At 43.2% G+C, this 15,985-nt stretch overlaps 1 protein-coding gene across 1 annotated transcript; it reads right to left on the bottom strand.

The window, feature by feature from the left end:
- Positions 1-251: 251 nt before the first annotated feature.
- MUC1 (mucin 1, cell surface associated) lies at positions 252-14,936 on the bottom strand. The gene is made up of 6 exons (XM_070951484.1): positions 13,509-14,936; positions 10,462-10,529; positions 8,803-8,933; positions 6,846-6,958; positions 6,080-6,226; positions 252-1,071 (listed from the first exon to the last, which is right to left on the bottom strand). Exons 1-6 carry the CDS (start codon positions 14,934-14,936, stop codon positions 1,003-1,005), a joined length of 1,956 nt encoding a protein of 651 aa, XP_070807585.1. The 3' UTR covers positions 252-1,002.
- Between the last annotated feature and the right edge of the window lie 1,049 nt (positions 14,937-15,985).

A 15,985-nucleotide genomic window follows, 5' to 3' on the forward strand; every position in this document is an offset into this window, starting at 1 on the left:
TCCATTCCATTCCATTCCATTCCATTCCATTCTATATTTTACATTTTATTCCATTCCATTCTATTTTACTCTACTCTACTCTACTCTATTCTACTGTATTCCTTCATTCTAGATGACCTCTAAGGGCCCCTTCCCACTTTCAGGGTTCTGCGATGCCGGAGAGGCGAGTGTTTTTGTTTCCTATTTATTTACGTTCCGATGAAGAATTTAGGAAGGGACATTTGGAGAAAGAAAAACACGCGATAGAAATTAAAATTTAAAATTTCATTTATTCCATTCCTTCATGTCTCCAAAAGTTGGCTTCTCGGGAACTCTTTCTTTTTTTTATTTTGATTTTTTTTTTTTCAAGACAGAGGGCAAGAAAGAAACAGGGAAGGCCAGAATCTCTCCTTCCTCTCTTTTACGTCCAAAATCGACGCCTCGCAGAGCGAACCCTTAAAAAAAATAAAAAAAAAATCCCGCCTTCGATTCTTCTTCTCCTTCTCCGGAGACGTAGTTAGCGGCCTTCTTCTCCAGCTACGAAACTTCCCAGCACCGTCTCCATAAATTAATAAATGGGCCATAAATTAATGAAGCAAAATAGTCTGCCCGTAAGTGAAGACGCCATGAAGAGAATTCGTCGCTTTGACTTCCTGTCGAGATGCTCGTGGCAGGGAGTTCCGCCGGGCTCGGAGATGATTTTTTTTTTTTTTTTTGGAAGTAAAATCTCCCAGCTTGGTCAACAAGTCGCTCCAAGTTTCTAGTCCTCAGTATCTAGGAAGGGCAACGAATTTCTTCTTCATCACCACTACCCATCTGTAATTCTGTTCCTGGTCAACGGAGGAGCAACTCTTCGGAAGCCCTTCTCCCGCAAAAAAAAAAAAAATAAAATCGCCCCACTTTTTCACTGGTCCAAAAGAAAAAAAGAAAAAAAAAAAGAACTTTAAGTGCCGAAGTTCAATTTTTTTTTTTTTCAATTCATACCCCTCGCCCTCCAAAGTCCGGCTGTAGGAAGAGCGCCCCCTACAGTTCCTCGTTGGCCATGGCAGGGTTGGTATAAGAGAAAGGCTTCGTGCCGTTTTTGGGGTGCCCCTAAGGAAGAAGCAGAAGAGAGATTGGAGGGGTCCCCCGATTTGCAGCTGTCTCACACCCCCCCCCCATTCCCCCAACCTCCCACCCTGGCCTCAATCTCCATCCGGGTATTTGACGGTTCACACATTACTCTAAACCCAAGTTAAACGCTAGTCCAAATCCCACTCGAAGTTGTGGGAACTTCATCACTGGGAGGATTTCAAGAAGAGATGGGACTGCCATCTGTCAGAAACGGTGTAGGATCTCTTGCTTGGGAGGCGGGTTGGACTAGATGACCTCTAAGGTCCCTTCCACCTCTGTTAATCTGTAATCTGGCCCTCATTAAGATTTCTGGGAATCGTGGCGGGAAACACTGTTGGGAAATAGCTACTTAAATTACGAACCAGTTACATATTAATACATATTCTAATAGAACAAATAAAACAAAACAAATATTAGACTTCAAAATTAAAGTATTTTGGGAGTGACAAATTTGAGATGGAAATGTTGATTGATTTAGAAACGATTAAGAGAGGAGGAAAATATTCTTTGTCAAGATTATGGGTACTACTAGCTGCCATTTAAGAGAGGTACAATATAGATTCGATGTAACGGGTCTTAGAAATGAGGAATACATATGAAATATTGATTGTTAAAATGACTAAGATTTGGAATGATGCCTATTTGGAAATAATTGTCTAGAATTTAGGGCGACAGAGTAGAATGATAAATGTTTAGAATAAGATTTTTCTTTTTTTCTTTTTTTTTTTAAAGATGTAAATGGATAAAATTTGGAACAAAATCGGTTGAGGGAATGTGAGTAATTGTATTGACTTTATACCAGATCAAATCCTTGCTCTAAAAAGATGTTTTTTTTAAAAAAAAATTGATTTATATGCCGCCCTTCTCCGGAGACTCAGGGCGGCTTATAATGTGCTAAGCAATAGCCTTCATCCTTTTTGTATATTTATACGAAGTCAGCTTATTGCCCCCACAAACTGGGTCCTCAATTTACCTACCTTAGAAAGGATGGAAGGCTGAGTCAACCTTGAGCCTGGTGAGATTCGAACCTGCAGTAATTGCAGGCAGCTGGTCTTAATAACAGGGTGCTTTAGACCACTGTACTACCAAGGCTCTTCTTATTATTATTTTATGTGTTATGCTTAAAAAAATAAAAAACTTTTCAAAAAAATAATAATAATAATTCTGGGAATTGAAGTTCTCTGGCGGATTTTGCTGTTTGCACGAAGGCCGTTGCTGCATTTTGCAAACTTGGTGGGGGGGGGGAGACTCGATTGATGGCTTAAAAGTCACCGTTTCTGGCTTATTCTAGAAATCCTGGCTTGGGGGAAGGTGGGAAAGCCCGGATTACAAAACCCATCCTTCCCTGCCTGCCTGCCTGCTGTGCCTTTGGTCCCAAGCTGTTTGCAGAAAGTGCAGGGGAAAAAAAAAAATATCACGTTGATGGTACGCGATAGGGCAGAAATGGCCGCTTCAGTCATTTATATAAAATAAATAAGGAAGGAAGGATTAAATAAATACACGAAAAGTAAATAAAACGTCCCAAATTCTCTGGCAAGGTGTGGCAATGTTTAAACAGCCTGGAGAAGCCATGAAGGACTCTTGTTTTCCAACAGTTAGAAAACTGAATTGGTCAAATGCATATATTTTTTTTACATGATAATCAACCGAAAGCAAATATACCGATTTGCATATTATAAAAGATTGCTCCAATGTTGTGGGTGGAGAAACAAGGGGGAGGAGGGGGGGAAGGAGAGGGAGGTGGAGTTTATCGCAGGTGGGGTGGAAAGGTAACTCGGAGGGAGGGGGAGAAAAGCAAAATTGGTTTGAGATATTTTTGGGGTTGCTTTCTATTCACAAGCAGCCCTAGGCTAAGACTCAAGAGGGAGGGAGGGAGAAAGGAAAGAAGGAAATGGAAGGAGGGAGGGATGAAGAAGAAAGGGATAGAGGAAGGAAGGAAGGAAGGAAGGAAGGAAGGAAGGAAGGAAGGAAGAAAAGGAAGGAAGGAAGAAAAAGAAGGAAGGGAAGGGAAGGAAGGAAGGAAGGAAGGAAGGAAGGAAGGAAGGAAGGAAGGAAGGAAGGAAGGAAGGAAGGGAGAACATAAAACATGCTTTAGGATTGTAAGGCTTGGAAGGGACCTTGGAGGTCTTCTAGTCCAACCTCTGGCTCGTACAATGGAAGATCAAATGGGGAACTACCAAAAGTTAGAAGGCAGGCAGGCAGGCAGGAAGGAAATGGAGGGAAGAGAGGGGATGGAGGGCAGAAGGAAGTAGAAGAAAGAAAGAAAGAAAGAAAGAAAGAAAGAAAGAAAGAAAGAAAGAAAGAAAGAAAGAAAGAAAGAAAGAGGATGGGTGGAAGGAAGGAAATGGAGGGAGGGAGGGATGAAGAAGGGAGGTATGGATGAAAGGAAGGAAGGAAGGAGAAGAAAGAGAAGAAAGAACAAAAGAAAGAAAGAAAGAGGAAGGAAGAAAAAGAATAAAAAAGAAAGAAGAAAGAAGGAAAGGAAGGAGAAAGGAAGGAAAAGAATGAAAAAGAATGAAAGAAAAGGAAGGAAGAAAGGAAAAGAAGAAAGAAGAAAGAAGAAAGAAAGAAAAGGAAGGAAAAGAATAAAAAGAAAGAAGAAAGAAGGAAAGGAAGGAGAAAGGAAGGAAAAGAATGAAAAAAGAAAGAAAGAAAGAAAGAAAGAAAGAAAGAAAGAAAGAAAGAAAGGGAAGGAAGGATAAGAATAAAAAAAGAAAGGAAGGAAGGAAGAGAATGAAAAAGAAAGAAAGAAAGAAAGAAAGAAAGAAAGAAAGAAAGAAAGAAAAGGAAGGAAGGATAAGAATGAAAAAAGGAAGGAAGGAAGGAAGAGAATGAAAAAGAAAGAAAGAAAGAAAGAAAGAAAGAAAAGGAAGGAAGGAAGGAAAAGAATGAAAAAAAGAAAGGAAGGAAGGAAGAGAATGAAAAAGAAAGAAAGAAAGAAAGAAAAGGAAGGAAGGAAAAGAATGAAAAAAAGAAAGGAAGGAAGGAAGAGACTAAAAAAGAAAGAAAGAAAGAAAGAAAGAAAGAAAAAAGAAAGAAAGAAAGAAAGAAGTGGGAGAGAGGGAAAGATTTCAGACAAAAGCTATCTATTGAACAAAATTAATTTCCTCATAAAAAACCAGGAAACCACTCCTCGTCCAACTTTGCTCTCCTTTGGACTTCTCTCTCAGGAGGCTTAAAAAAAAGGAAAAAAAACAAAGAAAAAAAAAGGAGGGGAGGGGGACCTTTCTGAATTTCCCAATGAGAACTAGAAACCTGCTTGGGCTTCTCTCCTTGAGATTTCCTCCCCTTCTTTCCCCCTTCCCCCCCCCACACCATACCCCCAACTCTGGGTGAGAACTTAAGGCAACTGTTGTGTTGAAAAGTTTAGGCAACCTCCAGATGCTTCAATGTGGTGTGTAAACACTGTTGGGTCACGAGGAGAGGGAGGGGGGGGGAACAGCCGGGCCAGCTGAAGGCCTCATGTGTGCCCCCCCCCCCCTGCCCCCAATAATCAAGGGCAAACAAACCCTCTGCCAGTCTGGGAAAGTCCCTCTTGGAAATCTGGGGCGGGAGCTGAGCGGAGCTGAGCTGGATATTTGCACGAGCGCCAATGTTTACGGAGCTCAATCAAGCACGTAATGGCACGGATGGGGCCAGTTCGGCTTAGATTGGCCCCGCCACTGGCCGGCTGCAGAGGATCCAGGCCGGGCTCCCCTCCCCTGCCACCTCTGCCAGGCTGGAGAGAGATGGCACCACTCAGCTGGGCATCAGTTCAGCCTGGGGGTAATAGGTGCCCTGAAGATTCTTGGTTCTGGGGTCTGGAAGGAAGAGGAGGGCCAAGGGAAGGGGGAAAGAAAAAGAAAAGGGAGGGAGGGAGAGAGGGAGAGAAGGAAGGAAGAAAGAAAGAAAGAAAGAAGAAAGAAAGAAAGAAAGAAAGAAAGAAAGAAAGAAAGAGAAAGAAAGAGAAAGAAAGAAGGAAGGAAGGAAGGAAGGAAGGAAGGAAGGAAGGAAGGAAGGAAGGAAAGAAAGAAAGAAAGAAAGAAAGAAAAGAAAGAAAGAAAGAAAGAAAGAAAGAAAGAAAGAAAGAAAGAAGAAAGGAGAAAGACAAATCAAGTTAGATAAAAAGGAAAGGAAAACGGGAAGGAAAAGGAAGAGAAGAGGAAAGAGGAAGGAAGAAGGAAGAAAGAAGGAAAGGAGAAAAGAAGGAAAGGAAGAAAAAGGAAGGACGGACGGGCAAATCGAGTTAGATCAAGAAGGAAAAGAGGGAAGGGAAAGGAAGGGAAGGGGGAAAGAGATGGAAGGGAGGGAGGGAGGGAGGAAGAGAAAGAAAGAAAAGAAAAGAAAAGAAAAAAAGAAAGACAAACCAAGTTGGATAAAGAAGGGAAGGAAAAAGGGAAGGGAAGGAAAAAGAGACAGAGAGAAAAGAAAGAACCGACAGAACGACGGAAAGGATGACGGAGGAAAGAAAGACGGAAGGAAGGCGAAAGAAAGAAAAGAAAGATAAAAATAAATCAAGTTAGATAAAGAAGAAAAGAAAAAGAGATGGAAAAGGAAAGAAAGAAGGAAAAAGAAAGAAAGAAAGAAAGAAAGAAAGAAAGAAAGAAAGAAAGAAAGAAAGAAAGAAAGAAAGAAAGAAAGAAAGAAAGTTTTGCTAGCCGATCCACGGCTGCTGTAACCTCTAGTTCCTGCAGCTGTCCTGGCCTCTGCGCCTTTCCCACCAGTTGGAGGGCGGACCCTCTGCCCCATCTCAAGATGTCGAAGGTGTGACCCACCACGGGCACCCCTTATCATCATTGTCATTTAACGACCCCCATAATCCCTTGTGGGCTGGTGTCTGGACAACTGAACAGAGCTAGCAGAGTGTTTTACTGGCCGGATGCTTTTCCTGTTGCCAGGGCGGAGTTTTGTTCAGCAGATCTATTTTCTTAATCCGAGAATATGGTTTGGGACGGGTCTCCGTTTTCCCCACGGCTTCTGGTTCGGGGTTTACGCACGGCGCTCTTACCTCGTCGTAAGGGTTTTGTTTGTTGCCGGGGGCCATGAAGCGGCCGTGGGTCTGGTATGTGGGGTACTCGTTCATGGGGTGGTACGAATCCCGGCTACTCAGCAATTCCATGCTTCCCCGGTGGTTCCGTCGGCAGTAGTAGATGAGCTGCGATAGAGCGCAGGAGGAAAACAATTAATGGGGGAGAAAATCACGAATGGCCTGGACTTTCTGAAAATAACTACGGATAGTCCTGAATTTACAACAATTCGTTTAGTGACCGTTCAAAGTTACAACGACGCTGGGGAAAAAAAGCAACATACGACCCTTTTTCACAGTTACGACCTTCGCGGGCCTCTCTGCCCTGATCAAAATTCGGAGGCTCGGCAGGCCGATTCACTTTTACGACAGTCGCAGCAACCTGTGTGCGTGTGCGTGTGTGTGTCACGCAATCTCCTTTTTGCGACCTTCTGACAAGCCAAGTCAAGAGGGAAGCCGGATTCACTTAACAACCGGGGGAACTAACTTATCCGCTGTGCCGTGATTCGCTTAACGACGGCGGCAAGCAAGGTCGTAAGATGGGGAGAGGCTCGTTTTAACACGCGTCTCGCTTAACCGCAGGCAGGATGGGCTCAATGGTGGTTGTAAAGTAAGGTAGCCCTCGATTTACGACCATTCGTTTTGGAACTGAAGTTGCAACGGTGCAGATTTAAGAATATTTTTCAAAACACTTACGTCTGTTGTAAGTGGGGACCCCCCACGTCCCGCCCCCAAAACAGGGACTCACCAGCCACAAAAGGGCGAGGAGCAGGACAAATACGAGGATGCAGACCAGGACGAGTAGAGCGATACCCCAGCCTGGGACCGTCTCCGAGGATGAGGTGATGGGGTTGGTACTCACTGCAAAGAAGAAAACAAGGGAGGGGGAAAAAATCAGGTTTGCGTGGAAATCGTGCAGGGAGACGGCGAGAAAACAACAAGAGTTACGGTTCTAGCGTGCTGGTTTTTTTTTTTTTTTTGAGCAATCTGATAATCTCCAGAAGTTTTGAATGCCCGAGCAGGGGGTTGGACTAGAAGACCTCCAAGGTCCCTTCCAACTCTGTTTATTCTATTCTATTCTATTCTATTCTATTCTATTCTATTCTATTCTATTCTATTCTATTCTATTCTATTCTACTCTACTCTGTTCTAAATTGTAAATGCTATATTTCTATTCTATTCTATTCTACTCTATTCTAAATTGTAAATTCTATATTTCTATTCTATATTGTAAATTCTATATTTCTATTCTATATTATAAATTCTATAATTCTATTCTATTCTATTCTGTTCTACTCTACTCCACTCTACTCTGTTCTAAATTGTAAATGCTATATTTCTATTCTATTCTACTCTACTCTATTCTAAATTGTAAATTCTATATTTCTATTCTATATTGTAAATTCTATATTTCTATTCTATTCTACTCTACTCTACTCTAAATTGTAAATTCTATATTTCTATTCTATTCTATATTATAAATTCTATTCTATTCTATTCTATTCTATTCTATTCTATTCTATTCTATTCTATTCTATTCTCTGTTCTCCTCTTCTCTATTTTCTATTCTCTATTCTCTAGTCTGTTATATTCTATATTCTATATTCTATATTCTATATTCTATATTCTATATTCTATATTCTATTCTATTCTATTCTATTCTATTCTATTCTATTCTATTCTATTCTATTCTATTCTATTCTATTCTCTGTTCTCCTCTTCTCTATTTTCTATTCTCTATTCTCTAGTCTGTTATATTCTATATTCTATATTCTATATTCTATATTCTATTCTATTCTATTCTATTCTATTCTATTCTATTCTATTCTATTCTATTCTATTCTCTATTCTTTATTTTCTATTCTATTCTGTATTCTGTTATATTCTATATTCTCCTCTTTTCTCTTCTATATTTCTCTTCTCTTCTCTTCTCCTCTTTTCTCTTCTCTTCTCTATTCCTATTCTATTCTATTCTATTTTCTCTTTTATTCCATTCCATTCCATTCTATTCTATTCTGCATTCTCTCTTCTCTTCTCGTGTCTATTCTCTCATTTTTTCTTCTATTTCCCCTCCCTTCCCTTCCCTTCCCTTCCATCCCATCCCATCCCATTCTTTTAATAAGTTAATAATATTAAGAGAGGAAAGTGTATACAGGTAGTCCTTAACTTACGACCATCATTGAGCCCCAAATTTCTGCTGTTAAGCGAGACACTTGTGAAGTGAGTTTTGCCCCGTTTTGTGACCTTCCTCGCCACCGCTGTTAAGCGAGTCACTGCAGTTGTTAAGTTAGCAACACGGTTGTTCAGCGAACCGGGCTTCCCCATTGCTTGTCAGAAGGTCGCAAAAAGGGGATTGCGTGATCCCAGGGACACACTAAATGAACTGCCCTAAGCCAAGGACAACTTGTATCATCCTCTTTTAACGACCCCATAAATCCCTTGCGGGGTGGAGTCTGGGCAACTGAAGAGAGCTAGCAGAGTGTTTGAATGGCCGGATGCCTTTCCTGTTGCCAGGGCGGAGTTTTGTTCAGCAGATAATATTTTCATTGTGCCCAGAGAGAGAGAAATATCTGCCTCTTCCTAGGATCAAACTCACAGCCTCCTGATTGTGAGGCCAGAACTCCACCTCTAGGCCACCGCACCACTCCAAGGACAACTTGTATGTTTTGTTTAAATTCGCCATCCTCCGTTTACAAATGTATTACCTTCCACTTTGCTTATTTTTAGGCCTGCCATGGATTCGGGCGCTGCCGTTCTCAGCAATTCCTCGACCTTGCTTTCTGAATTATTTGTTCTTTCGAAAAATAATTTTGATTCCACTGCCACCGAACCTTGACTGTTGGTTTAAAAGAAAAGAAAGTTAAGAAATATTTTTGTTGGGCATCTTACCGGAAAAAGTATAATAAGGGGAATACATATCTGATTTTACATGTGTTAACTGCAGCTAAGAGTTGTATTTGCACAACAAATTTAAAAGTGAAAAAAAAATCCCTACAGATGAAAACGTAATTTTAAAAAAAACATTAGAATGTGCAGAAATGGATAGACTAACACTTCAAATTAAGGAAAAGGAAGAAACGGAATATTGTTTTAACATGGGATTCATTTTATCAACGGCTAGCCAATAAAAACAGAAGTTAGAAACATGGAAATATAAGAGAAGGACTAAAGATTGTTAAAATAGGCATGCAAATATTATTATTATTAATAATAATAATAATAGTAATAATAATAATAATAATAATATCAATGTAATGAATATTATTGTAAACATTATGGTTATTATTTCTTAATAATAGATTTAGCTATCTATCTAAATAGATAGCTTTTGTCCTAAATCTTTCCTCTCTTGCCACTTTCTTTCTTTCCTTCCTTCCTTCTTTCCTTTTCTTTCTCTCTCTTTCTTTTTTCCTTCCTTCCCTTCCTTCCTTCCTTTGTTTATTTCTCTTTCTCTTTCTTTCTTTCTCTTTCTTTCTTTCTCTTTCTTTCCTCCCTCCCTCCTTCCCTCTTTCTTTCTTTCTTTTCTTCCTTCTTTCCTTTTTTCTTTCTTTCTTTCTTTCTTTCTTTTTTCCTTCCTTCCCTCCCTCCCTTCCTTCCTTCCTTCCTTTCTTTCTTTCTTTCTTTCTCTTTCTTTTTATTTCTTTCTTTCCTCCCTCCTTCCTTCCTTTCCTCTTCTTTCTTTCTTTCTTTCTTTCTCTTTCTTTTTATTTCTTTCTTTCCTCCCTCCTCTCTTCCTTTCCTCTTCTTTCTTTTCTTTTCTTTCTTTCTTTCTTTCTTTCTTTCTTTTTTTCTTTCTCTTTCTTTTTATTTCTTTCTTTCCTCCCTCCTTCCTTCCTTTCCTCTTCTTTCTTTTCTTTCTTTCTTTCTTTCTTTCTTTCTTTCTTTCTTTCTTTCTTTCTTTCTTTCTTTCTTTCTTTCTCTTTCTTTTTATTTCTTTCTTTCCTCCCTCCTTCCTTCCTTTCCTCCCCTTCCTTCCTTCCTTCCTTCCTTCCTTCCTTCCTTCCTCCTTACACGGAGCAGAGGTTTAATACCTAACCAGAAAAATTCCACCCCTCTCTGCCCACTTCTACTGATAAAGGAGTTGGAACACAGTGTGAGAACAAACAAAATAAAATCCCATTGCAAAATGAAAAGCGTCACAAACAGAAGGGCGACACAAAAAATCCTGTTGTGCTGCTAAAATAGAAAGGTGATTTTTTATTTTTGTTTTTGAAAGAGTACCATCAGGGCTCACTCTGGTAAACAAAAAACAAAAAAACTTATTTGGGCAGCTGGTTTCATGGTATTTTGCTGAAGCCTGCAGCTGCCTTTGATCTGCGACCCCTGAATTTCGAGAGTTTCTCTTTAATTTTTTATTTCCATACCTGAATGAGATTATTTCATAGCCTGCATAACCGAGCCCGCAGTTGCTACAGTTGTAAACGTTGTTATACTGTGGAAAGAAAAAGAAAGAAAAAAGGAAGGAGGGAGGGAGGAAGGAAGGAAAGAAAAAAGGAAAGAAAGAAAAAAGGAAGGAAGTGGGAGAAAGGGAAGGGGCAAAGGAAGGAAGGAAAGAAAGAAAAAAGGAAAGAAAGAAAAAAGGAAGGAAGTGGGAGGGAGGGGGCAAAGGAAGGAAGGAAGGAAGGAAGGAAGGAAGGAAGAAAGAAAGAAAGAGAGAGAGAGAGGGAGGGAGGAAGGAAGGAAGAGGGAGAGGGGAAAGTAAGAAAGAAAAAAGAAAGAAAGAAAAGAAAGAATAAGAAGGAGGGAAGGAAAGAAAGAAAGAGGGAGGAAGGAAGGAAGGAAGGAAGGAAGAGGGAGAAAAGAAAGAAAGAAAGAAAGAAAAGAAAAAGAAAGAAGGAGGGAAGGAAAGAAAGAAAGAGGGAGGAAGAAAGGAAGGAAGAGGGAGAGAAGAAAGAAAGAAAGAAAGAGAGAGAGAGAGAGGGAGGAAGGAAGGAAGAGGGAGAGGGGAAAGAAAGAAAGAAAAAAGAAAGAAAGAAAAGAAAGAAAGAAGGAGGGAAGGAAGGAAAGAAAGAAAGAGGGAGGAAGGAAGGAAGGAAGGAAGGAAGGGGGAGAAAAGAAAGAAAGAAAAGAAAAAGAAAGAAGGAGGGAAGGAAAGAAAGAAAGAGGGAGGAAGAAAGGAAGGAAGAGGGAGAGAAGAAAGAAAAAAGAAAGAGAGAGCGAGAGAGAGAGGGAGGAAGGAAGGAAGAGGGAGAGGGGAAAGAAAGAAAGAAAAAAGAAAGAAAGAAAAGAAAGAAAGAAGGAGGGAAGGAAAGAAAGAAAGAGGGAGGAAGGAAGGAAGGAAGAGGGAGAGAAGAAAGAAAGAAAGAGAGAGAGAGAGGGAGAGGGAGGAAGGAAGGAAGAGGGAGAGGGGAAAGAAAGAAAGAAAAAAGAAAGAAAGAAAAGAAAGAGAAAGAAGGAGGGAAGGAAAGAAAGAAAGAAAGAGGGAGGAAGAAAGGAAGGAAGAGGGAGAGAAGAAAGAAAGAAAGAAAGAAAGAAAGAAGAAAGAAAGAAAGAAAGAAAGAAAAGAAAGAAAGAAAGAAAGAAAGAAAGAAAAAAGAAGAAGTTGGGTTAGAAACAGACGTAATGTCTTGGCATTCAAAACATAACTGCTTTGCTAATTTTCCACCATTTTTAAATGATGATTTCGTATTTCTTGGCAACTTTAAGATGTGGGGCCGTCGATTCCCAGAACTGGAGTTGAGAATAGATGGTGTGTTGAAATCCCCACCTCTTAAAATTGCCAACTTACTTCGAGGGACGCTCATTTAGACGATTTCTTTCCCATCCTTCCCCTTCTTCCCAATGGATGCCTTGATTCTGTCACAGGCGTTAACACAGGTGAAAAATGTGTGAAGTTGTGCGTATTTTTTGCAAATCTGAGAGTACCAATAATTACCTTCTGTACTAGGGGTCCGTTTGCCACCCACAAATGAGAATATTGCTAGGCCTCCTTTTCGTTTGGGAGCCCTTACCCTCCCACTTTAGCCAAAGCTAATTTTGGAGCAATGAGGACTAGAAACCTGACGCTGATTTGAAACAAACCCCGCATCTCCTCAAATCTACGGCTGTGATCACAGTTTAGGGTACCCTTTCAGGCTGGGTGATCAGAGATGGATGAGGAAAGGCTGAAGGCAGCAAAAAAACCCGAGAATTTGGAGGCCAAACAAGGCCCAAATAAATCTGGGAAAAAAATTGATCCGTTTTAATTCCAGTTTGGAAATAATCTCTGAAAAAAAGAGCATTTGAAAAATGGCTTTTCAGATTCTACTAGCAAAGGGTTCACGGATTTAGTTCTGCTGAAAAGAACAGTCATTTTTTTTTAATCTACCTGGTTACCTATATTTTAACACAGGTAACTATATTTTAACACTAGGCCACTTTTAAGATTGGTGGACTACAACTCCCAGAATTCCCCAGCCGGGCTCCACCCACCCACCATCGTTTAAAATTCGGGCCCTTCACCGACCCCCGGAAAAGATGACGCCGTCTTTCGTGTGATTTTGCATAGGTTAAAAGCAGGAGTTTCCAAACTTGGCGACTTTTAAGACTTCAACTCCCAGAATCCCATTTAGAACGATGGCAGGTGGAATTCTGGGAGTTGAAGTCCACTGGTCTGAAAAGTTGCCCCCCCCCCCCCCCCCCCCGTTGCGTTAAAATATAGACAGCAAAGCAGATTTAGAAATGACGATTTCTCTTTTCGGTCAAACTAAATTCTAGAACAGTGTTGGCTAACCTTTTTGCCATCGCGTGCCAAAAGCGGGGGGAATGCGGGGGGGGGGGGTTTGCCATAATTTAATGCCCCCCACACCCCGCCCCCCCCACGAATGCACGACCCCCCCTGCGCTCTCCCCCCGCTTTTGGCATGCGACGGCAAAAAGGTTACCGGTGGACCGGTAGGCCTGTTTTTTGCTCTCCCCAGGCTCCAGAGGGTTCCTTGGAGCCTGGGGAGGGCGAAAACAGCCTTCCCGCCCCCCGCCCCACGGAGGCCCTCTGGAGGCCAGAAGTGGCCTGTTTCCCGACTTCCGGTGGGCCTGGAAGGCCCGAAAATCAGCTGGCTGGTGCCCGCATGCACCGCTGGAGCTGAGCTAGGGCAACGCTTGCGTGCCCACAGATATGGTTCTGCGTGCCACCTGTGGCACACGTGCCATTGGTTCGCCTCACAGTTTTAGAACATTCTAAACCAACTAAATTAGCATCTCTCAAAGCTGGCCTTCGTCGCGGTTTCCCCTGGTGCATTTGGGGGCCATAATTTTAAATGAGCCTTTAGAGGAAGGGTGGGTGGCCTTTTCCATAGCTGGATTGAAAATCCACCACTTCCTGGCTGGCCACAAAATAACACCCTCCTTTCCAACACCCCCCCCCCCCCCAAATGTCACAGTGTAGAAATGGTACGACTGACACTTAGGGATTTTCCCCGCCTTGCAATACTCACCATCGTTCCGATGTCTTTATTCAACTCCTTATAATAAGAGCTGTCGGGGTCCTGTAAACTGGAATTGAACACTTTATTGGTGATGTGGTAGTTGACGTAAAAAATGGATCTGCGAACACGACGTATTGTTGTCCTGGATGAAGTGTGAGTAGGTGGTTGTGGAGTTGACTTTCTCGTCACGGAGGTCAAGTGAGAGTCTGGTGATATGGCCTCCGTTGCGGAGTGCGGGGGTGTCTGTTTGGCTGTAGCTGGAGGACTAGCTGGTGGTTTGATCCCCGTTGGGGAGTGCGGGGTTGCCTCATCGGTTGTAGACTGAATGCCGGGTACAGGCGTGGGTGGTGGTTTGGTCCCCGTTGGGGAGTGCGGGGTTGCCTCATCGGATGTAGACTGAATGCCGGGTACAGGCGTGGATGGTGGTTTGGTCCCCGTTGGGGAGTGCGGGGTTGCCTCATCGGTTGTAGACTGAATGCCGGGTACAGGCGTGGGTGGTGGTTTGGTCCCCGTTGGGGAGTGCGGGGTTGCCTCATCAGTTGTAGACTGAATGCCGGGTACAGGCGTGGGTGGTGGTTTGGTCCCCGTTGGGGAGTGCGGGGTTGCCTCATCGGTTGTAGACTGAATGCTGGGTACGGGCGTGGGTGGTGGTTTGGTCCCCGTTGGGGGAGTGCGGGGTTGCCTCATCGGTTGTAGACTGAATGCTGGGTACAGGCGTGGGTGGTGGTTTGGTCCCCGTTGGGGAGTGCGGGGTTGCCTCATCGGTTGTAGACTGAATGCCGGGTACAGGCGTGGGTGGTGGTATGGTCCCCGTTGGGGAGTGCGGAGTTGCCTCATCGGTTGTAGACTGAATGCTGGGTACAGGCGTGGGTGGTGGTTTGGTCCCCGTTGGGGAGTGCGGGGTTGCCTCATCGGTTGTAGACTGAATGCCGGGTACAGGTGTGGGTGGTGGTTTGGTCCCCGTTGGGGACTGCGGGGTTGCCTCATCGGTTGTAGACTGAATGCCGGGTACAGGCGTGGGTGGTGGTTTGGTCCCCGTTGGGGAGTGCGGGTTTGCCTCATCGGTTGTAGACTGAATGCTGGGTACAGGCGTGGGTGGTGGTATGGTCCCCGTTGGGGAGTGTGGGGTTGCCTCATCGGTTGTAGACTGAATGCTGGGTACAGGCGTGGGTGGTGGTTTGGTCCCCGTTGGGGAGTGCGGGGTTGCCTCATCGGATGTAGACTGAATGCCGGGTACAGGCGTGGGTGGTGGTATGGTCCCCGTTGGGGAGTGCGGGGTTGCCTCATCAGATGTAGACTGAATGCCGGGTACAGGCGTGGGTGGTGGTATGGTCCCCGTTGGGGTGTGCGGGGTTGTCTCATCGGATGTAGACTGAATGCTGGATACAAGTGGGGTTGTTGTTTTTCGTCCCCGTTGGGTGTGCGGGGTTGTCTCATCGGATGTAGACTGAATGCTGGATACAAGTGGGGTTGTTGTTTTTGTCCCCGTTGGGGTGTGCAGGGTTGTCTCATCGGATGTAGACTGAATGCTGGATACAAGTGGGGTTGTTGTTTTTGTCCCCGTTGGGGTGTGCGGGGATGTCTCATCGGATGTAGACTGAATGCTGGATACAAGTGGGGTTGTTGTTTTGGTCCCCATTGTGGTGTGTGAGGTTGCCTCATTGGTTGCAAGTGTAGGACTTTCTTCTGAAGAGACTATAAAGACAAATTTTAATCAGCTGTCAGAAATGCCTTACCATTTATAGAGGAAGTCTTCCCTTTTGTTTCATACCATGTGCAGCCAGTCCTCGACTTAGGACCACAAATGGAGCACACACTTTCTGTTGTTAAGTGAGGCAGTTGTTAAGTGAGTTTTGGCCTATTTTACGACCTTTTTTCCCCTCAGTTGTTAAGTGAATCACTGCAGTTGATAAGTTAGTTTGTCCGGTTGTTAAGTGAATCTGGCTTCCCCATTGACTTTGGTTGTCAGAAGGTCACTAAAGGGGAACACGAGACCCCCCAGGATACTGCCACCGTCATAAATACGAGTCAGTGGCCAAGCGTCCCATGGGGACGCTGCAACGGTCACAAGTGTGAAAAATAGTCATTCGTCATTCGTTTAATTGTTTCCAGCTCTGTTGCAACTTTGAATGGTCATTAAATGAACTGTTGTTAAGTCGAGGACTACCTTTGTATCATCTATATATATCTATATATCCCCTATGCACATAGTCCTCAACTTACAACCACAATTGAACCCCAACATGTAGGTGGTTAAGTGAGAAATTTGTTCAGTGAGTTTCGCCCCGTTTTGATGACTGTTCTTTGTCACCGTTGTTATATGAATCGCTGTGGCGGTTTAAAATCTGGCTTTCCCCCTATTGACTTGGCTTGTCGGGCGGTCGCAAAAGGGGGAATCACGTGACCGTCATAAATACGAGTCCGTGGACCAGCCTCCAAATGTAAAACACGGGGACGCTGTGTGGGAAAACGGGTCACATTTTTTC

The sequence above is a fragment of the Pituophis catenifer genome, unplaced genomic scaffold, assembly GCF_029215685.1.
Source record: "Pituophis catenifer annectens isolate HBS135680 unplaced genomic scaffold, rPitCat1.0.hap2 SCAF_10, whole genome shotgun sequence".
NCBI classification, from domain to species: domain Eukaryota; kingdom Metazoa; phylum Chordata; class Lepidosauria; order Squamata; family Colubridae; genus Pituophis; species Pituophis catenifer.